General features: G+C 39.2%; 1 protein-coding gene across 2 annotated transcripts; it reads right to left on the bottom strand.

The window, feature by feature from the left end:
- Positions 1–558: 558 nt before the first annotated feature.
- CLNS1A (chloride nucleotide-sensitive channel 1A) lies at positions 559–22,449 on the bottom strand. Of its 2 annotated transcripts, XM_069469199.1 has the most exons (7): positions 22,264–22,449; positions 16,505–16,641; positions 11,212–11,319; positions 10,443–10,550; positions 8,954–9,127; positions 4,030–4,119; positions 559–1,288 (listed from the first exon to the last, which is right to left on the bottom strand). In XM_069469199.1, the coding sequence occupies exons 1-6, from the start codon at positions 22,386–22,388 to the stop codon at positions 4,052–4,054; spliced, it is 720 nt and encodes a 239-aa protein (XP_069325300.1). In that variant the 5' UTR covers positions 22,389–22,449; the 3' UTR covers positions 559–1,288; positions 4,030–4,051. The 2 variants fall into 2 exon arrangements, with proteins under 2 accessions (XP_069325300.1, XP_069325301.1); XM_069469200.1 differs by lacking the exon at positions 8,954–9,127.
- Between the last annotated feature and the right edge of the window lie 1,058 nt (positions 22,450–23,507).

Here is a 23,507-nt window from a genome sequence, read left to right as displayed (position 1 = left end):
AATAGCCTGTCCAACCTTATTTTAAAGGCCATATAATTGTATCAAAAGTCCAAGTACAGGCTAGGTGTGGTGGCTCACGCCTTTAATCCTAGCATTTGAGAGGCCAAGGCAGGAGAATTACTTGAAGCCATGAGTTTGAGGTTGTCGTGAGCTATGATGACACCACTACACTCTAGCCCAGGCAACAGAGAAAGACTCTGTCTCCAAAAAGTCCAAGTATAAATCTGTAATTACAAATCAGCCTTATAAATACCCAGGTATCTGTGAAAACTAAAAATTGAAAGTTGATAAATATAATAAATTAGTCCTGACCCAGGAGGAATTAGCAGAAATCCCCTGAAATATGTTAAATCCCTGCCTTTCTAAACACTTGCCAGAAGCTCCACGCATTTTCTTTTTAATTTCATCTTCATGTTCTCAACAAGTGAACAAAAATTAAGACCAGCAAAATTCTACTTGCCAGCATTGTTTTTTCAAAAAACATTTCTCATTAATGGTTTTAGTCAAGAATGAGAGCACAGTAATATAGAAAACCTAGATTTATTTGTTAAGCTATTACAAAGACAAAACAATTACCATTTGAAGTACTTTGAGGATTTCATCCCAGTTTCACTTGTTTTGTTACAGAAAGTAACTCAAGATGTTGGAAAGTAGAGGATATAACCGAAGAGGTTAAAAGAGAGCAGACTGATGAAACATGGTGAAAAAAGCAAAAGCTAGTCAAAAACACTTGTGTCAGGGGTAGTATATGTGGCTGGAGTATTTCCAAAGAGGCTACCTACAAATGCCTGAATTAATTAATCTGGGCCCCAAATTAGAAGATTCTTGCCCCTGTGGAGAACGAGCAGAGGCTAGGATTCCTCTGAGATCTTTGCTTTTAGGGGTATGGGTATTCTTAAGCCCCAAAGAAGCGAATCTTAGCTTCAACCTCTCTCTTTCCCACCCGGTCTACCTACAGCTCCAAGCTCCTGTGCACTTCCACCACACAGGCCTGCCAGCTTATAGAAGATGCATAGAGTGAAGGCAGGAATTACAGACCTCCTCATTGGGTACCTAGACACAGAGTTTTGGGGTAAATAATAAACTACAAACACCCTCTTGGTTAAGTTAATTCACCTTTGTTAATAAAGGTCATAGTTTCTTCTGCTGGTGACAACTTGTTGTCTCAGTACAGTCTGTCTCATGAAAGAACTGGTTCAGGTGAGTTTTGGAGAAGGAAAAAGACTTTCATCAACCCACTCCAGAGTGGAAGAGGCACCAAGTTCTCTCCTATAGTTATGAGCAGAATCTGAAAAACAAAATTTTACAGTGTGTATAACAACAATAGCTATTATTTACTGAATACCTAGTCAAGAGTGCCAGAGGACTTGGATACTCTGTATCTCAGTCCTTGTAATAACCCTGCCAAGTAGTTCTTATCATCCCCATTTTACAGATGAGGAAACTGAGGATAAAAGAAGTTACATGCCTTGTCCAAAAGCATACAGCCAGTGTGTGGTAGAGCTGTGATTCTACCATTCATGTGCTTCCCCTTTCATCCTACCTCATACATTGAGAGGTCCTAGTTCCATTATCTTGAAATCATTAATGGTTACATAAATACTCTAATTATTTCTTGTTCATTCTTGAAAGGCACATATAACTCTAAATGATTAAAACATTATTTTGGAATTCAGACATTGTTTGGAATTCAGGTCAATTATCCAGATAAAGAACATGTATAAACTTTATGAATAAAATAATTCTCTCCCTCTGAACTCTAGCATACAATGAACAGGAAGCAAAGCTCATTAGTTTATGGCTATTTTATGGGTATTTCACCATTGCAAAGAATCCTAAGAATTCTTGCCAGGGACTGCAGTAACATCTCATTTGTGTAACTGTTACTGACATACCAAAGAGTTTCTAATGATCCTTATTAACAGAGTCGTTGATGTTATCTGAAATGTCTATTTTTCAAAAAGAAATATGTAAAAGCCAGAAGATCCAAAAATCTGTTTTTGAGTTCCAATAAAACAGGTATAAACCAGAGTATCACTGAGCTGAAAAAAATCAATATGCTATAAAAAAAATGTGATAAGAAGTAAGGAAAGATGACTTAAGTTGGTACCACAAGATTTCCCATGAAGTAGAATAGTGAAGTTATTGATATCTACAACTGTGAGAGCTGAAAATTAATGTTAACAGAGCTCTAGTGATACGAACACATAATTGATTTTAGACTATGGCTACCACTGACAGAAATAAATGTGGAAATTAGGGCTAAGTAAGAGAAGAGATAAAAATCAAAGAATTCAAGGAGGTTATTTTCAGATGGTTCCACTGGCAGAACCTGAGAAGAAAGCAGAGATCCAATATCAAAATTCATGGTTAGTATAAGAAACAGTGTTACACAGTGTTAACAATGGCAATAACTTGGAACGTAACTGGAATTTTAAAAGGCTGGTTTCCAATATAAAATGGAACAAGGGTAAAGGAATTAAAATTTTAAGTGGAGAAAAAGCCAATGATCACTTAAGGTTCAGAACTAAAATCTATATCAGAACAAAACAAAGAATTTTGAAATATTTAGCAGAGCAGGGAATGGCAAGAGATCTCATAACCTAATTGGATGACTAACAGTGGCAGCATAGTCAAGTCAAAATATATAAATCTCACCATGCATAGTTTAACAAAATAAAAGGAGCTGGAGAGCAGTGTTAGCTCAAAGACTGGAAGACAACCAGTATTTAAGAAAAGAATGTGGCCGAATGTGGTGGCTCACGCCTGTCATCCTAGCACTCTGGGAGGCTGAGACAGGCAGATCATTTGAGCTTAGGAGTTCGAGACCAGTCTGAGCAAGAGCGAGACCCTGTCTCTACTAAAAAATAGAAAGAAATTAGCTGGACAACTAAAAATATATATAGAAAAAATTAGCCAGGCATGGTGGCGCATGCCTGTAGTCCCAGCTACTCGGGAGGCTGAGGCAGTAGGATTGATAGAGCCCAGGAGTTTGAGGTTGCTGTGAGCTAGGCTGATGCCACGGCACTCTAGCCCGGGCAACAGAGTGAGACTCTGTCTCAAAAAAAAAAAAAAGAAAAGAAAAGAATGCTATAAGGTCAGAGGTAGGAGAACATTGTAGGGGGGAGAAAAGGGACAACAACTTAACATCCTATAAAGGAGGGACTACTACAATTACTAGTCCTAGTTCTGTATGTGAACTAGCTACATGACCTTCAGTTGTTGTCAAACATATAGCTGAATCACCCAGACTGACAATGTATTTCTCAGATTAACAAAGTGGCAAATAAATGGGGACAAATTTCAGGCAAAGTTTATGAGAATGTGTCAGAGGAAAGAAAACTGGCAGAGAGCTCTTATATCAGCCATGAAAAACAGGGAGGAAACAACTTGGGAAATGATAGCTTTTGGACAACTGTATGCAAACTTGTTATCATTTGGCAAATCAGACTTGGACACTAAGGTGACCAGGACCTTGGTCATCCATTATTTTCAGAAGGAGGGCAACTAATACAAAATTATGATTAAAGTCTTAAGCTCAATTTTGAATTACTTCTATTCCCTCCCAAAACTGAAAAGCAGAGTTGCAGCAGATCTCTGCTTTCTAATAAGCATACTATGATTTCAAACACCTCAAGTGAGAAAAGGTGACTCAAGAGCAGACCAGGACATGAGCTCAGGCTCTACTGCTCTCACTTGAGCCAAACAGGGAGGTCTGTTTCTGTACAAATGGCTTATAAGTTCATTGACAATGGTCTATGTCTTATTCTTCTACGTCCTTTCAATACCTACTGCAGTGCTCAGCATGTGGGAAATGTACAATAAATGTTAAACTGAACATCACCATGTTGCAGACTTGATTTCTTAGGGGAAAAAAACCCCACATAATTTTCAGTTAATTTCAGAAATGGGTAACAACATTTTTCCAAACTGCAAATTATATAGAGTTCTCTTGATGTATGAAAATAAAAATTAATCATTTCATATCATTTTCATGTTCAATGACAAGGGAGAAAATAAGCTACTCACCTTCAAGTAGCATAAATCATTTTCAGTGATCAACATCTGCATCCTCAAACTGTCCGGCAACTGTTGGTGTGGTATCTACCTCCATCCCGTCTAAACAAAAAAATGAATTGTTGAGCGATACTCTACTAAGCACTTCAGATAGGTACGCACCTTCTAACTTCAGCCAGAAGGAAGCTAGTGCCCTCTGCTGGTAAGAGATGCTATTTTTTTTTTTTTTTTTTTTTTTTTTTAAAGTATCAAAGAACAAACTGAGAAACGAAGATGCTACCTGTGGATTTAGGGTGAGTTAAAGTCAGTCTATATTTAACATTTACTTTATAAATTCTCAACCTCAATACTAAAAGAACTGTAGGTAGGAACTTTCAAATGCAATATCAATTACTCTTTACAGATCTGTTAAGAATTTACTGTTAGTTGTTATTGTTTTCTTTTTAAGGTAAACAGTCCTTTCTTCACAAAGCTTTCAACATAACCCAGGAGAAAAGTAGAGCAGGCTTCTTGCTTAATCTCCCTGTTTTTCTTATCTCATTAAATAAAAAGAGAGGGGACAAGAAAAAAATAGAAAGCTCTGTGGAAAGAGTTGTCTATAGCTGTTTTCTCTACATGTTCACCTCGCATTCACCCTTTAACTCGTCAGCCCACCACAAAGTGGCTTCTGCCCACAGCCCCTTGGCACTCCACCACCTGGAGATGCAAATGCGACACGTGTCTAAAAAACTATTCATCTTTCCACATAAAAATGTTTCTTTTCCCAAACAATCTTGCTAAAGGGTTACCTCTTATCTGCCCAAACCAGAGACCCCTACCCTACCTCTAACTTCTGTTGCTTATCTCCTAAATCTTTCAAATCTGTCAAGTCTTTTTTTTTTTTTCAGACATGGTCTCACTCTGTTGCCCAGGCTGGAGTGCAATGGCACAATCATAGCTCACTGTAGCCTAGAACTCCTGGGACTCAAGGGATCCTCCCGCCTCAGCCTCCTGGCTGAGGACCAGGCTAGGACCACAGATGCATGCCACCACACCCAACTGTGTCAAGTCTTTTGATATTCACTGTCATTACCTAATTTAAGCCACCATTTCTTATCTAATACGTAAGTCACATAACAGGGTTTCTTTTATTTTCTCTAGTATTTTTCCTCTCCAATCAGTTTCCATATTGCAACCAGAGTTATATTCTGAAACACCAATCAAACTAAAATTCTTCAGTGGCTTCCCACGAACCTAAGAGTTCCTCTAAGACTGCGGTCCCCAACCCCTAGGCCACGGACTGGTACTGGTCCAAGGCCTATCAGGAACCAGGCTACACAGCAGGAGGTGAGCAGCAGGGGAGCAAGCTAGCGAAACTTCATCTGTTACAGCCACTCCCCATCGCTTGCCATTTCCATCCCATCTGTGGAAAAACCATCTTCCATGAAACTGTTCCCTGGTGCCAACAGGTTGGGACCACTGCTCTAAGACATGGCCCAGTTCACTACTCCACCTTTATCAGTTACCATAATAACTACCCTTCACAAAGTTCCAGACATAATGAACTTTCAGTCCTCCAAAGCTGAATGGTCTCTTGAACCTCTGCACATAACAAATCCCTTTACCTGCCTTTCCTCCTAACCTGTGTGCAATCCCTCTTCCTCTGGGTCACCTCTATACTGGTTCAGATCGTGGCTTAGATGCCACTTACTCCATGAAGCTTTTAGCTATTCCTGATTATGCAGGCTGGGCAATGTAGTGAGTATATTATCTTTGGCATATTAGTTCATTTAAACCTCTTATCACTTATTAGCTGTTTGACCTCAAGCAAGTTACATAACCTTTCTGTGCCTCAGTTTCCTCACCTGTAAAACGGGGTCATATCAGCATTCACCACATAGGGTTCATGGGAGGATTAAATCAGTAAATATGTGTAATGTGCTTAAATCGGAGTCTAGCATATAATAAGCATTATCTAAGTGCTTTACTGAGGGTAGCAGGAAAAAGACTGCAGACCCCTAGAGCAAAGACAGCGATGTCTCTTCAGAGTCAGAACTATATGGTAGGCATCAGGAAATCACTGAGGGGACATCTTTACATAGGGGTGACATTAAAAAGCATTCTCAGAAGATTAGCAAGCTAGAGGAAGGAATGATAGAGGCAAGAAATTTACTACTGTGTAAATCCAGTTTGAGAAAAAAGGGCCTAGGTTTGCAGGATTGTAGTAGTAATGGCAAAGAGATATGAAAGTAAGGAAAAATCCATGGAACAGGTATTAGACTGGATAAGAGAATAAATGGTAAAGGCTGAGTCAAAAGAACACTTTGAGGTTCTAATCAAAACAGGATTATTTAGGAAAGGAATCAGTGTGCTAAGGAAAATACTTACAAACAAGCTTCAAATGGAAGAAAATAGAAACACTTAAAGCCAGTTAAGGTCCCGAAGCTTGTCATGAGAAAAGAACCCAATTTTCTTTTTTTTTTTTTTTTTTTTGAGACAGAGTCTCACTCTGTTGCCCAGGCTAGAATGAGTGCCGTGGCGTCAGCCTAGCTCACAGCAACCTCAAACTCCTGAGCTCAAGCGATCCTCCTGTCTCAGCCTCCCGAGTAGCTGGGACTACAGACATGCACCACCATGCCCGGCTAATTTTTTCTATATATATATTTTTAGCTGTCCATATCATTTCTTTCTATTTTTTTAGTAGAGATGGGGTCTCGCTCTTGCTCAGGCTGGTCTCGAACTCCTGAGCTCAAACGATCCGCCCACCTCGGCCTCCCAGAGTGCTAGGATTACAGGCGTGAGCCACCACGCCCGGCCCCAATTTTCTTGAATACTGCCTAATCCTTTAAATCAATTCACTATCCTAGTTTTGCATATAGTCATGTAGGAATTCATTTTAAAATAAAAATGGTAGTATCCATATGTATACACAAATAAACACATGTAAGCAAACAAGACTGGAAGGATATACAACAGGAAATTAATAGATGTCTCTCAGAATTATACTTGATTTTTTCCTACCTCTTCTTTGCCTGTGAACACTTTTATAATTTTTGACTATGAATATAGACTTTTTGGAGTTAGGGGGAAAAAGACCAATAAAAAAAATTACGTAAGACCTCCCATTCTATGTAATTCTGCATTTGCTTCCTACACTAAAGAATTTATTCTGAGATTTCTCTTTTAGTGTTTAGGGTTAAATTTTGTCTCCCCAAAATTTATGTTCAAGTTCTAACCTCTGGTAGCTCAGAATATGATCTTTAGGGTCTTTACAGAGGTAATCAAGTTAAAGTGAGGACATTAGAGTGGGACTTAATCCAATTTGACTGGTACCCTTTCAAGAAGGGTGTTAATAAGAAGATAGTTAATGTTATGCATCAACTTGGCTAGGCCATGGTACCCAGATAGTTTGTCTGCCAAACATTATTCTAGTTGTTTCTGTGGAGGTTATTTTTTAGATTTGAGATTAACATATAAATTAGTAAGCTATGATCTAAGCATATTACCCTCCATAATGTGATGGGCTTCATCTAATCAGCTGAAGGTCTTCATAGAATAAAGACTTATCTCCCTTCGCCCTGAACAAGAATACATTCTGCCAGCAGACTGCCTTCAAACTACAACATCAATTCTTCCCTGGGTCTCCAGCCTGTTGGCCTACCCTGCCGATTTTAGACTTGCTTGCTTTCACAATGTAAGCCAATTTCTTAAAATAAATCTCTCGCTGTGTATGTATTTATATATATATGTATATAAATACACATACGCCCCCTACTGGTTCTGTTTCTCTGGAGAAAGCTAATAGAAGGAAACTTGAAACAGACATGGGAAACACGGACACAGAGAGAAGACGACACAAAAACATAGGGGAAAAGACAGTTATCTACACGCCAAGGAGAGAGGCCTCAAACACAGCCCTCAGAAATAACCAACCCTGGACTTCTCGACTCCAGAACTAGGAGACAAGAGTTTAAGCCACCCAGCCTATGGCACTTTGTTACAACAATCTCAGCAAACTAATACAGAGATGCAACAGAAAATTAATAGAAGCTCTCCCTTTTATACTTGACTTTTTTTTTTTTTTTGAGTCTTACACTGTCCCCCTGGGCTAGAGTACAGTAGCACCATATAGCCAGCTCACTGCAACCTCAAACTCCTGGGCTCAAGCGATCCTCCTGCCTCAGCCTCCCGAGTAGCTGAGACTACAGGTGTGTGCAACTGCGACCGGCAAATTTTTTCTATTTTTTTTTTTTTTTAGTAGAGATGGGGTCTCACTCTTGCTAAGGCTGGTCTTGAATTCCAGAGCTCAAGTAATCCTCCCACCTTGGCCTCCCAGAATACTAGGATTATAGGCATGACCCACCATGCATGCCCAGCCTGATTTTTTTTCATTTCTTCTTTGCCTGTGCACACTTAAAAATTTTTTGTGGCCGGGTGTGGTGGCTCACACCTGTAATCGCAGCACTTTGGGAGGCGGAAGTGGAAGGATCACTTGAACCCAGGAATTTGAGACCAGCTGGGGTGAGGCCCCACCTCTATAAAAAAATTAGAAAAAGAAAATGCCAAAAAACAAAGCATGGTGGTGTGCACCTATAGTCCTACCTACTCAGAAGGTTGAGGCAGGAAGATCTCTTGAGCCCAGCAGTATGAGGCTGCAGTGAGCTATGATTGTACCACTGTACTCCAGCCTGGGTGTCACCTCTCTTTTAAAAAAATTAAAATTAAAAAATTTTTGACTGTGAACAAAAGACTATTTCATAGTGAGGAAAAACCACCACTAAAAACAAATTACATAAAAATTCCCATTCTACGTAATTCTACACTTGCTTCCCCTACTGCAAAGAGTTAATTCTAAGATTTCTCTGTCTTAGAGTTTCCAAAAAACTTGCATGTGTCTCCATAACTTATTGCCCAAGTGCCTGTTTGACTGTTCACACTGAAGAGAAAGGACACTCACCTTCATAATCTCTTAGTGAATCTTCTGTCCTGACCCCAGCCATATTATACTGGCTGCTAACAGACTGAGAAAGCATTCCTTCTAATCTCTCCAATGTGGCTTGGCCTTCTGCTGTTAAATGGGATAATCCTTCTTCATAGGTGTAAAATGTAGGGATGTCCCCTTGTCCTTGTTCTAAACAAATAGAAAACTTTAAGGCTATCACACAATAATTAGAAAAAACAAAATGGATAATCAATAATGCATTTGCCAAAGAAAATGTCCCTACCCTCTAGGATGAGAAGGGATTCCAAGAGATAATGAACCAGTAAACAGCAATTCCCAAAGACTCACATGTCCAAGGACTAGAAGGAAAAATGTGTGTTCCTACGGTCAGGGAGTCCTATGTTATTCCAAAGTGGGATTTTACTGGTGAGTACAAATTAAGTTGATATTAATTTGTACTGAAGATGTTTTCTGATTAAAATATATGCACCTTTTAAAAAAATCAGTAAGTCTAGAAAATACAAAAAGGATTAAAAAACCAAAAATCCTAGAAAGATAAGGTTATCTTTAAGTATGTGAAGAAGAATCCCAGAAATGAGTTTGTCTCAGGCCAGCAAGTGAGTATACATGGAAGAAAGAGCTTTGGATACTCAGATTGGTATGCATAAGACCAGTAGGAAAAAGAAAAGAGAACAGCAGGCACCTCAAGCTACAAAAAGGCTACACCAGGCTAATGACTGCATTCTGGTCTGAAGAAGCAATAGGAAACATTCTTAGATAAATGAAGTATGACTCTGGAAAAAAGAAATGTCCTTGACAGTGAAGGAATAAGGTTTTTTTTTTTTTTTGAGACAGAGTCTTCCTCTGTTGCCCGGGCTAGAGTGCTGTGGCATGAGCCTAGCTCACAACCTCAAACTCCTGGGCTCAAGCAATCCTTCTGCCTCAGCCTCCTGAGTAGCTGGGACTACAGGTGTACGCCACCATGCCTGGCTAATTTCTTTCTATTTTTAGTAGAGATGGGGTCTCGCTCTTGCTGAGGCTCATCTTGAACTCCCAGAGTGCTGGGATTACAGGCATGAGCCACTGCACCCGGCCAAGAGTCTGTTTTTGCACAACTGGAATATGTTAAATAAAGATATAGATGATCTAGGTTCTCAAGGGTTAGAGAGAGAAGGCTTGTTCTCTGGGGGCAGGTGTCTCAGCTTAAAAGACTTTCCTGACAACCCACTTTCCTATTTAGCATTTTCTTTCCTTCCATTTACTCTATCCACTTTCTTCCCCTGATAATCTCTATTTTTTACCTTTAAGCTTGGAAGCCCATAAATTTCTCCAAAGAGCATAAGCATAAATATGTATACCATTGTGTCATTCACTTTTATTAATAATCATATCATATTGGGTACTTTACGGAGATTTAAAGAACTATAATCCCCTATCCCTAGTACACTCTTAAAATGAAACACTAAACAAAAAAACAAAACTTAAAAAAATCCATTTTACTAACCATGCGCTTCCACATCATATTCGTCTCCATCATAATCATCTGAATCTTCATCCTCAGGATCTGGATGCAAGGCCTGGCATTCACACATTGCAGTGAACATTGCCTCCACTGAACAAGGAAATTCAATTGTAACTAATCTTCTTTCCAATGCAAAATGAAATTTTATAATAAAAATAACCATCAGGGCAAATAAATTTAATGGGTACATAAGAGGTATACTAAGGTCACAATATTTACAAAACCTGCCAAATTCCAGGTAAGATCAATTTTGAAAGCGCTTGAGGCAATGGACAAGTCACAAAATAGTAAGAGCTCATTTTGGGATATTTAATATTATTGAGATCTCTTCATGGCTAACAATTTTTTTTTTTGGCAAAAAAGGTCAGAGGCCTGGTCAGATTGCTGCAGCAGGGTGAAACCCCTCTCAGCTGATAGGGCTCTTTCCAGCTATCCTGGCACATTCCACTTTGGAACTGCTGTGACTCCTCTGCTGTCGCACAGATGAGATTCAGTCAACAGTATCAATCAATAAAACTAACCAGAGTCCTCCATTCACAAAATATACCAGGTAACAAGGTGTCTACGATACTCTAACTACATGCACAACCTTTGATATTAACAGCTATTTGGTCCTCAGTGATATCATAGATGAGAAAGTGAAGAAAAAGCAGTAGAATGGAGGTAAAGGTGAGAGTTTTGCGTACATGTGTGCATCAACTGGGGGGAATGCTTGGTACATAAAAGGAAAACACTACTACAGAACACTCACATGCTGATTTATCACTAGGCACAAATCTAAATTCAGTAATAGGTTCAACATCATCATCATCATCACTGTCTTCCTCTTCTTCATCAGCCACAGATTCTTTTGATTCTTCTAGAAAGGCAACAAAAATAACTTTTTAATGTCATCATTTGACTTTAAAAAGAAAAACAAGCCTATTGATATATCTGAATGTAGCAATTCAGTTCTACCAATTATGCTTATTTTAAGCTAAAAAAAAAAAGGCTCTGGATAGAGTCTCTGGTCTAGCCACACAGTTGTTTACTGAGCACTTAGGATTCTGGAGCCCCCATGGGGCCACAGTGGGGGTGAGAAAACCCAAACAGGGCTCTAACAAGTATGGTCCCACTGTCATCTGTTCCTCTTACCTTTCGCTTTGGGGGAGAAAAAAAGGCTCCAGTAGCAGTTTGTAAACCATTGATGTGATTCAACACCAGCAAATTACAGATGGGAAAACTAAAGCCCATAAAAGTTAACTTAGGCAACAGATAAATTAAGAAAATCTGGCCGGGCGTGGTGGCTCACCCCTGTAATCCTAGCACTCTGGGAGGCCGAGGCAGGACTGTTTGAGGCTAAGAGTTTGAGATCAGCCTGGGCAACACAGCTATACCGTCTCCACAAAAAAACTGAATAATTAGCAGGGCATGATGGTGTGTGTCTGTAGTCCTAACTACTTAGGAGACTGAGGCAGGAGGATCCCTTGAAGCCAGGAGTTAAAGTTACAGTGAGCTATGATTAGGTCACTGTACTCCAGCCTGGGCAACAGAGCCAGACTGTTTCTAAAAAAACAAAAGAATTAGTATATGCTGGTGGAAGTGTTACAACCACCTTGAAGATGTCCATATCCTACTACCCAATAATTTCACATCTCAGTATTTATTCTGCACACAAGGAATTTATACATAATGTCACTAGTATACAGGTAAATTTCACAATATACTAGTGAAAATATAAAAAAATTAACATTCAAAAAAAGGAAATAGATGCATTATAACCTGGTCAAATACAGCAATTAAAAATGAACAAATCTGATCTATCTGTATCAACATGGATTTTAAAAATATTTAGTGAAAGAACTAGTTGCAGAATATATATGATACCACTTACATTAACATTTTAAACATAAAAAACCATTATATTGCTTATGGGCATATACATATTCAGAAAAACTAAAAAACACAGACAGGACAGACACACGTTATCTACAGGATACTGTTTAACTCTGGAGGGGGCCGGGCGCGGTGGCTCACGCCTGTAATCCTAGCACTCTGGGAGGCCGAGGCGGGTGGATCGCTCAAGGTCAGGAGTTCGAGACCAGCCTGAGCGAGACCCCGTCTCTACTAAAAAATAGAAAGACATTATATGGACAACTAAAAATCTATATAAAAAAATTAGCCGGGCATAGTGGCGCATGCCTGTAGTCCCAGCTACTTGGGAGGCTGAGGCAGTAGGATCGCTTAAGCCGAGGAGTCTGAGGTTGCTGTGAGCTAAGCTGACGCCACGGCACTCACTCTAGCCTGGGCAACAAAGTGAGACTCTGTCTCAACAACAAAAAAAAAAAAAACTCTGGAGGGAATGAAATGGGAGTAGTACAAAAAGGATTCAACAGTACTGATATCATTTTATTTCCTTAAATGTCTACAGTAATTATGAAAAAATGTTAGAATTTATGCTGGATATTGAATAATAGAAATTTTTAAATTTATTTCAATGTTTGAATTATTTCATAATGAAAAAAATACAGGTCACTAAAATATTTAAGTAGACCCCCAAATCATCAAAACATGTTCAAAATTAATAACATTAAAAATATAAATTAAATCTTATCCTATTAAAAAATGTTAGTTCTTGGGCCAGGTGATGGCTCATGCCTGTAATCCCAGCACTTTGGGAGGCCAACATGGGAGGATTGCTTGAGACCAGGAGTTCAAGACCAGCCTGGACAACATAGCAGACCTTGTCTCAACAAAAAATAAAAAATTAATTAAAATTAAAATGTTAATTTCCCATGCTGATTAAGATAGATGGAAAGGTAGTCTTATACACTACAACTGCAAGTGTAAATTGATATAAACTTTCTGAAAAGCAATTTGACAAAATATATTATCAGTTTAAAAAATGTTTATTACCTTTAATGCAGCAATTCTACTGATAGGAATCAATTATAGGGGGGTATCCACTAAATCCTTTTGTTTTTTAACTTATTTTGTAAGTCATATAAGCTCACTGCAGAATGAGAAAATACAGATAAGCAAAAAAGGGAAAAAAACAAAAATGGCCACTATTAACTGTTTTAAGTAACAGATTTAGCAAGACATTTTCTGTCCTGTTTCTAATGTTATTATATTGTTAAATACAATATACGTGTCCTCTGTAAACAAGTAAAATAACACAAAAATATTGGAGAATTCTAAATAGTTGAATAAATTATGGTACTGTACCAAACTTTTTTCAATATATTTTACAAAACAAAATGGTATCACAGTGTAATGATTATTCTATAACTGAATGAACATAATTTTTTAAATTATAAAGGTAATATATGCTGGTGTAAAAATAAATGAAAGAGTTTGCATGGATTCAAAGGAAAAAGTCCCTGTCCCTCTAGTACCTTTCTAGTTATTTCCAGAAATAACCACTCTTAATAATTTCTTTGATTTTCTCAGGAATTTATGTTAGGGCAATAATACAACAAGGAAAAAAATACAAAATCATCAACACTCATCATCTCATGCTGGGACACTGTAGGGGCTGCTGTACTTTCTTTAACCCTTCTAAGTTTTCAACAACAGGAATGAATTTTTAAAGTTATTTTAAAAATAACCTAATCTTATCAACAATAGTCATTTTTAAGGGGACTTATGGAAGCAGGCCAAAGAGAAGAAAAATCTGCAGCTTGGGGAATCAGGATGGGAGGAACAAAGGCTGGGAAAATATGACCCAGGCATTTGTAATTTGTGAGAGGAGTTCAAGATAAAGAGAAACGGAGAACTACTGAAATAAATGTGACTGACCCAGGAGGATATTACTTTCTAGTAGGACGTGAAGTCCTATATATTTTAGTAAGAAAGGATTAATTATAATTACATCAATTTTAAGCAAATATTCACAAAAAGCACATATTTAAACCACCTACCTCAAACCTACTGAGTTGTTATTTCCTAGATTGGGACTTCCAGCATTTTTAACAAACTTCCTAGGTGCTTCTAATGTGCAGCCAGGTTTGAGAACCAGAGACCAATACACGCTGCTAATCTTGGGGGATGAAATTCAGGCTCAGAGGTGAAAACAATTTGCCTAACAAGTGAATGACAGCGTCTTCTTATTCAATTTGTTAGTATTTATTCAATACTTTTCCCTTTTGTTAGTATTTATTCAAACCCTACTTCTCTAGCCTTTCTCTTGACATGAACCTTTGCCCCACACCAAGGCCTGACACTATTTAGGGGCATTTCACACCAGCATTTGGAACTGACTGACAAAAGTACCTGTAAGTTTAAAGGAATGAATCCTTTAAACTAAACATGACACGTAATACTCTTAGTTATAAAATCACAGGTGCATTCACTTAGATGGAGACTGAACTCTGTGCCTAATGCCTCATTAGGAACTCTTACTACACCCCAAGGCCAACAGCCTTTTAAATTTTCCTCTTCCTCTTTTCCAAAGTTCACTATATTTTTATGTCTTTGAACTCTTCCCAATGGCAACAATTTGAAATCTTTGACAAAAATAATTTTAGATAGCTGAATCCACTTAATGAGGCAGAGCTTGCCAAAAATCCTAAAAAATTACTAAATAATTTGTCACAATTGAATATAAATGATATTATATCTGAAAACATTAAAATCCCGATTTGAAGGAAAAATAGCTTATCAGGGAAACTCATGGGATTGTCTTTTACACACTATTTCCAAGAAAAGCAACCTATTATTTTAAACGTTAACAACTTCACTAGATATTTATAAGTCTTTGCAGTTATCTCCAACAGCAAAACTTGGGACTCATAACCTAGGGTTTCTAAATCTTGGCATTATTGACATGTGGACTGGATAATTCTTTGTTGTTGGGGGGCTGCCTTGTGCATTACAGAATGTTTAGCAGTATCCTTGACATCTAACTACTAGATGCCAGTAGCACTACTTCCCCATTTTAATCAAAATGTCACTGCCAAATATGGGGGGATGGAAAGGTGGGTGGAGGCCCATGAAAAGTCCACCTCCCACACCCCCCTGATAACCAATACTAGTAACAAAACAAAATAAAATATTTCTATCCTAAATTCTTGGAAGCACAAAGTATGCTGATCCAAGTCTCTAAGGGTGCCTTTGCAAAGATAAAGAGAATAAACAGTTAAACACAAGAGGAAAAGGAAATACATATACACAATAAATGAAGAATTCTAAGTGCAAATATACAGAAAATAAAAGGCAGATACACACAAATGTCCAAATTATTTTACTGTGTTAAAATTTTGCTTAATAAACTACTATTGAAAGTGGGTAGGCCGGGCGCGGTGGCTCACGCCTGTAATCCTAGCTCTCTGGGAGGCCGAGGTGGGCGGATCGTTTGAGCTCAGGAGTTCGAGACCAGCCTGAGCAAGAGCGAGACCCCATCTCTACTAAAAATAGAAAGAAATTATATGGACAGCTAAAAATATATATATAAAAAATTAGCCGGGCATGGTGGTGCATGCCTGTAGTCCCAGCTACTCGGGAGGCTGAGACAGGAGGATCGCTTGAGCCCAGGAGTTTGAGGTTGCTGTGAGCTAGGCTGACGCCACGGCACTCACTCTAGCCCGGGCAACAGAGTGAGACTCTGTCTCAAAAAAAAAAAAAAAAAAAAAAAAGAAAGTGGGTAATATCACATTATTAACAAAGACTGTTTTTATTAAAAAAAAAAAATTTTTTTTTTTTTTTTTTAAAGAAACAGGGTTTGGTTATGTTGCCTAGGCTGGAGTGCAGTGGCATGACTGTAGCTCACTGCAACCTCTAACTCCTGGACTCAAGCGATCCTCCCCTCGGAGCCTCCCAAGTAACTAAGACTGCAGGCATGTGGCGCCATGCCTGGCTAAATTTTTAAATATTTTTTTTTAGAGATGGGGTCTCACTAAGTTGCCCAGGCTGGTCTTGAACTTCTGGCCTCAAGTGATCCTCCCACCTCAACCTCCCAAAGCATTGGGATTACAGCTGTGAGCCACCGTGCCCAACCAAAGACTGCTTTTTAAAATATAATTTGCTATCAAAGGAAGCTATAGATTAAATTACAACATACATACCTCCAAATTTGGCATTCACCATAACATACAAATGCTCTCGTGGATAGGCATTTAGGTCCCGGGACACCGCATGTAAACTAATGGTGGGATATTCCAGTGAGAATCCTAATCCAGAGCCATCTAACCAAGACAGGCGGCTGAAAAACATATTTTAAGTAGATTATTTTTAGATAATTTAATATCCCAAAGTTTATAGTAGTACAGCTTAGACACTTATGCACATGAATAAATTCAAGTTGACTGTTTAGAAATATTCCTAAAATAAGAAAACTCAGTAATAGGAACTGAATTTTCTTTAAGACCAATTCTCTTATGGTCTCTTTTCCTCTAGCTATAAATCTGAATAGATTTGAAATTCAATTTTCCTCAGTCACACGTATGTTTCTATGGTTTTTATGCTTATTCTTATTTGGAATGTCTTCAGACGCACTCTTTGCTTTTGCAAATCCTCATCTAGTTACTTAACTAGCTCTTCCATAAGGCCTCCCTTCAACTACTCCAGTCCATAATGATGTCTTCTTTTTCTAAACTGCATTCATGCTCACTAATATACCATTTGGCACTCAACTCTGTGGTCGTGAATGTTTTATGTACCCGTACAGAATGTGAGCTGCTTGACAGCAGAACCTGTCACATTCCTTTATTTAACATTCTTCAAAACCACTAGCATAGTGCTCAGCAGGTAAATATGCAATGAATACTTGGTAATCAGTCATTTCTCCCTTAATCCTACATTGAATAACATATATATGAAATGGCAGTAATCACACTCACCATATGTTAGGAAATAATTATTACCTTGAAAGACAGACTCTATGAAACCTTTCATTTATTCTATAGCTTTAAGAGAAAACCACAGATAAGCTAGATCTAATTTTTCCTCAAAATGTGGTCAAATGCAGTTATTTTATTGGTATAACAAAGGAGACATACCACCAAAATCAGTTAAGATGAGTTCTGAGTAGGGGCTGGCTAATTTTTTGACAATACTTCACCCACCTGGAATTGTACGGCTTAGCAGGAAAAAAGCAAAAAGATCCTGAAGAAGCCACAAAAACTGTTAATTACAATAAATGTTAAGGCAATATAGTGGTTGCGTAGGGCCAGAAGGAACTAGAAAATGCCTGTTAATGGGTACCAGTTTCTTTGAGGGGCAATGAAAATATTCTAAAATTGACTGTGGTTATAGTTGCACAACTCTGTAAATAGACTAAAAACCATTGAATTGTATACTTTAAATGGGTAGATTGTATGTTATGTGAATTACCTCAATAAAGCTGTTATTAAAAAAAGATGTTACTACAATAACACCCTTCACCCTTGTATCATTCTATTTTCTTTCTTTCTTTTTATTTTTAGAGACAGCGCCTCACTCTGTCACCCAAAGTTCACCATAACCTCAAATTCTTGGGCTCAAGTGATCCTCCTGCCTCAACCTCCTGAGTAGCTGGGGCTAATGGTGAATGCTATCACATCTGGCTAATTTTTACAATTTTTTGTAGAGACAGGGTCTTGCTATGTTGCCCAGGCTGGTCTCAAACTACTGGCCTCAAGTAACCCTCCAGCCTCAGCCTCCCAGCACTTACAGACATAAGCCACCGTGCCTGGCCTGTATCTTTCTATGTATTTTCTATACAAATTTAACAAGGCTGGCCGTCTAATTTTTAAACAAGCAAAAGCACAACAGGAGAACCTAGGACTCCCTTGGGTAGGAACAATGATAGTACGACAGTCTGAGATCATTCATGTTCAATGTTAAGGGGAAGATGAACTTTACACCTCAGTCCCCCTAAAGGAAATCAATGTCTAATAGCATAATGTAAGTTCATAACACATAACCCTCAGTTATCAAAAGCAAAAACAGAGTATTAGATTGTGGTGATAATTGTACAACTCTGTATATACACTAAAACTTACTTAATTATATACTTAAAGCAAAAGCAAGAAAATAATTACTGTCATTAAGAAGGATTTCCACCCAACATGCTTACTAAAAAAACGAAAAAAGGAAAACCTGGGATGCTTAAAAGTGATAAAACTTAAAGAGCTAAAAGTGATAAAAGTTCTAGAAATTATTTTCCAAAATGGCTCATTTCTAGTGATTCCAAAGAAACAGATTGTATTACGTAAGTAGATTGTGTGCTGTATGCACTTTTTCTTTCTACTGCTTTCCTCTAAATGTGGAGATGAAATAGTGCTCAAGTATTGCCAATCCCCTACTAAAGCTATATTATTTTGAAGCAAATAAACTGCCTTTTTCTTACCTCAAAAATCTGCTGGCATTATCACAATTCAGAAAGGAACATTCCAAGTTTGGGTGTCCAAATAATTTCAAATATTCAGAACCACAAAACATTTTTTTTTTTAATTTTTTTTTTTTTTGAGACAGAGTCTCACTCTGTTGCCCAGGGCTAGAGTGCCGTGGCATCAGCCTAGCTCACAACCTCAAACTCCTGGGCTAAAGTGATCCTCCTGCCTCAGCCTCCCGAGTAGCTGGGACTACAGGCATGCACCACCATGCCCAGCTAATTTTTTCTACATATATTTTTAGTTGGCCAGATAATTTTTTTCTATTTTTGTTTTTAGTAGGGACAGGGTCTTGCTCTTGCTCAGGCTGGTCTCGAACTCCTGACCTCTAGCGATCCACCCGCCTCGGCCTCCCAGAGTGCTAGGATTACAGGCGTGAGCCACCGCCTCCGGCCCACAAAACTTTAATGACTCAATAAGGAGATGGAAAAACTGAAATCTAAACATAGAATCAGTGCCTATCAAATTATGGCTTTACTTTAAAAAGTACATAATAATTACTCTGTTCCTTACTAATGCCGACAGAACACAAATGCTGTCTCAGCACACATTTCCTATGCAGCTCTCATAAATCTCATACATGAATTTGTTCCATGCACTCTACAGAAGTTCCACACTTAAAAGCAATACTTACTCTGATTACTAAATTCTGATTTTTATTTACAATTTGGGTTGCTTAATTATTTGGTTTAATATTAATTTTGGAAGAGATACAAAAAGGCATTATTTCTATGTTTAAATCACCTATTTTAATTTAATTACCTATTTTATGTTAACCTGTTTTAAACTACCTATTTTGTTTCAGGCCATTCCCTCTGTTACAAGAAAATAAAATAAACTACCTATTTTGTATTATTCATGCCTCTGTACCTTCCTTATTTGGGTAAAATACCAACTGCCTATGGAAACTAAGCTCTGAAAATAAGCCTGAGAGTTCTAAATCTCTCAATATACATCTGAGAAGCTAAAACCAAATCAGAAGCTATCCCTCTTCACCTGAAACCCTAAGATAGAGTCCCCATGGCCTAAGGAATATAAGCCAAGCTCATCAACATGACTCTCTCCCTCTTAGGCTCCATTATCCCTTTCCACTGGCCCTCATTCCCTCAGAGGAAGAACTGCTAGACTCTCTGTGTGTATGTATAAAATACACATATCTTGGCACACATAATATTGTTTCTCACTCTTGTGTCTGAGCATTCTGTTTTTTCTAATTAGAACATTTCTCCTTAGCTCTACCCCATTCATCTGGCTGTTAACCACTTGTCACATCCTCCAAGAAGCCTTGCCAGGTTGTTACAACCTTAACTCTATCATGAATTGGAAATGTTCAGTGGGAAGAAACAAAATGGAGGAAGAGACCAAGGTGTCAAGGCTAAGAGTAAGTAAAGAGAGACAAATAAAACTGTCCAATTACTGGTGATATTCTGTTCTTCACATGAACGGTAAATATACAGGTGTTAGTTTAATTATAATTCCATATATATTACTTATATTCCTCCATACATATATAACTTATATTCTTTTTTGTATGTATATTTTACAAAAAAAAAATCTTAAGAAACAGAGATTTGTCAGTGAAAAGCTGACATAAGAATTTTTTTGAAAAAGTTAAAAAGAATTATATTTCCTGAGTGTAATAAATGGGTTGTGCTTATACAGGAGAATGTTCTTGTTCTTTGGAGATACATCCTAAAGTATTTACAAATGAGGTGAAAACATGTCTGCAGTTCTCAAAAGACACAGGAAAATAAGAGACACAAACATGACAAAATGTTAGTTAATGAATCTTTGTGAAGGGCATATGGGTATTAATCAATAACATTTGCAACTTTTCTTTAGGTTTCACATTTTGCAGAATGCAAAAACAAATACAGGATGGTCCCCAAAGAGGAGTTGTAATACAGAAAGAAAGAAGAGTCACTATAAAGAAATGCCATGAAGAAAAAATAACTGTGTAGGAACTAGGAATGTATCTATGCTCCATCCTCCAGCACTTAAAAGAAACTGCTTTCCCCAAGATCATCAAAGATCTCCTTGTCAATACCCAATAGATGCTCGCCAGATTTTATTTTTATTTGACTGCTCCTTTGTCCTCTTTTCTCAAGTCTCTTCTTCCATGACCCACCTCTTAATGTGGGTGTATCCTCAAGATTCTATTCTAGGTTGTCTTCTTCTCTTCTGTGGTATCTAATCCACTCCAGTTAATATATGCTTATACTTATTCTAATGACTTCGAAATGTCTATCTTTAACACCACTCTTCGAAGTCACACACTCATATGATGTAATTACTCCACACACGTCCTGACCAGCTCATTATCTGCCCCTCACCCCAATCTTGTTTTTCCTCCCATCTGTTAGGTTTTAGTCTGATCCCTCACTATTTACCTAACACATTCATATTTCCTATCTCAGTGACTGGCCAAAATCCTAAGCTTTGCTCAATGTCTGAATTTCCCTCGAAAGCAAGGCCTCTTCTTTACAGGTTTTTTTTTTTGTGTGTGTGTGCCCTAAACTCTGTAGTAGGCAGATTTTGGCTAACATGTCCTTCATCTACTGGTGTCATGCCTGTGAATACATTACATGACAAAAAGGACTTTGTAATTAACGTTATTAAGCAGCTGACGGTAACATAGATTATCCAGGATTATCTAGGTGGGCCCACGGTAAGCACATGAGTTCTACAAGCAGAGAATCTTCGCTGGCTGTCGACAAAAGTGAAGTAGCAAAAGGGGAAGCCCAAGAGATCTAATGGACAGGAAGGGCTCAATGTGTCACCGTTGGCTTGAACGTGAAGGGAACCACATGTCAAGGAAACACAGACTTCAGATCTACAACTGTAATATTTAAGGCATGTCTATCCGACTAGGAAAGTACAAAGTGGGGCCAAATAAAAGGGCAATTCCTTTCAAGACCCCAAAGGAGAGTCGGGTCCCCTTGTATAAGCCCCAGCCTGCGCAGTGCAGAGGATTCCTCTCCCCACCCACACCTAGAGAAGAAAATCTATACTCCTTAATCAAACTTTCGAAGTCCTCCACAATCTGCTCTGAACCTACATATCCTGCCCAGGGGAATACCTGCTGCACCTGCCCCATCCGGAAAGCCAGATACATGGAAGACTAACTCAGGGTGTGGAAACCCAAAACTTTAAAACGAGACTATGTAAGTTAAGAGCAACGCACATGCCAGACCTCCAGTAAACAGGCAGGTAAAAAGCACTATCTGTGAGGGGATATTCCGGCCGGAGAAGAGAGAAAAAAAAGCTCCAGAGGAGAGAACGGCAGAATCACCGAGTCTTCCTCCCAGGCGAGGCATCCCCCGAGGCGACGAGGAGCACGCGCCCCCTCCCAGCAGCCCCTGAGGTCGCGTGTCGCCGGGCTCCTCCGCCCCGCCTGCGCCAGCAAGCAGGAAGGCGAGGCGAAGGCCAGCGCTCGGGAATGGGGACCCTACCTCTCCGCGATGTAAAGGGTCCCGGTGCCGAGGCCCTTCCCGTTCAGCACCGCCTCGGTATCTGGCTGCTGCTGCCGGAGCCCCTCAGCCGGCCCGGGCGGAGGGAAACTTTTGAGGAAGCTCATAGCAGCAGGGAGGGCGGCAACACAGGCCGCGAGGGAGCCGGCGGACAGCAATCCCAGCTCGCTGCGGCCCGCCCTGGAAGCGGTGGTAATGACCCCGGAAGAACAACTTGCCTGCACGGGCATTTGAGCGCCATCGACCATAGAGATGAGGCATTCTAGGAAAAGCGCGCGGAGGTCTACGGAGACCCCGCGGGGCTTGTCACGTGACACCCTCCCCCTCTTCCTCGCCATTTCTAAGGCTCTAGGGCTTACAATAACCGAGCGTTCTCTGGGACATCCTACTTAAAGGTCGTCACAGCAACCCTGTGAGAGAAGAAATACAAGGGAAAAAAGGAATTATTCCTTTTTCTACAAAAGAGGAAACGGAGGCCTGAGACACGGAGTCCCTTGCCTGAGGATGCACATGTTGTAAGAGACCACACATGTAGAGGTCAGAAGTCTACTGACTCGCTTCACGATTCTTCTCATTTGCCCCCGCCGCCCCATCTCCCGGGACTGTTCCCATCTCAGGTTTACACAGACATGCATCAGACATCAGTCTAGGTTCTGACACGGCCCTAGTGCAAGAGCCATGTATCCCCACGTGTCAGGCGAGCAAAGGAGCACAGATAGTTAACGCTGGGTGCACAGCTGGCTACGTCAGTAAGGAGATGGGGCGCTGAAGGGAAAAGAATCTACCAGATTTGGAACCCCTGCTTTATTTCTTTGTTAGGCACTAAAGGGTAAAGTAACAATAAAACTCACAAAATAGTCACAATAGTAGCCAAAGTTAATCTAGTGTTCTGTGCCAGGCACTGTTCTAGGCACTTTAGTAGCATTATCTCTTCACAACCCCCCCCCGCCCCCGTTTACTTTTCTTTATGACAAATATGTGAAGAAGTTAGGATTATTGATCCAATTTTACAGATGGAGACCTGAGGCATTAAACTCAAGAGCAAGAGTTTGGCCATGAGAGACCTAGTGAAATTCAAGTAAGTCAGTCTCTCTAGGTGCCACTCTTCTTGCCTGTAAACGCTATGATAATGCCTTTGTGATACAATGGTTGAGGCTGGAGGACGGGATGAGGAAAGTTTTATTTCTATCTTCTCAACAGTTAGGGGAGTGTTAAAATTTTAAGTT

This window comes from Eulemur rufifrons, chromosome 6 (assembly GCF_041146395.1).
Source record: "Eulemur rufifrons isolate Redbay chromosome 6, OSU_ERuf_1, whole genome shotgun sequence".
Taxonomy (NCBI): Eukaryota; Metazoa; Chordata; class Mammalia; order Primates; family Lemuridae; genus Eulemur; species Eulemur rufifrons.
The sequence above is the reverse complement of the archived record's forward strand: the minus strand, read 5'-3'. Positions and strand labels throughout refer to the sequence as shown.

Coding starts and splice junctions, on each gene's coding strand:
- CLNS1A (XM_069469199.1), bottom strand. CDS start 22,388: ATGAGCTTCCTCAAAAGTTTCCCTCCGCCCGGGCCGGCTGAGGGGCTC. Junction 11,320..16,504: donor GGTGAATGCCAAATTTGGAG/GTATGTATGTTG, acceptor TTGCCTTTCTAG/AAGAATCAAAAGAATCTGTG. Junction 9,128..10,442: donor ATATGATGTGGAAGCGCATG/GTTAGTAAAATG, acceptor CTATTTGTTTAG/AACAAGGACAAGGGGACATC.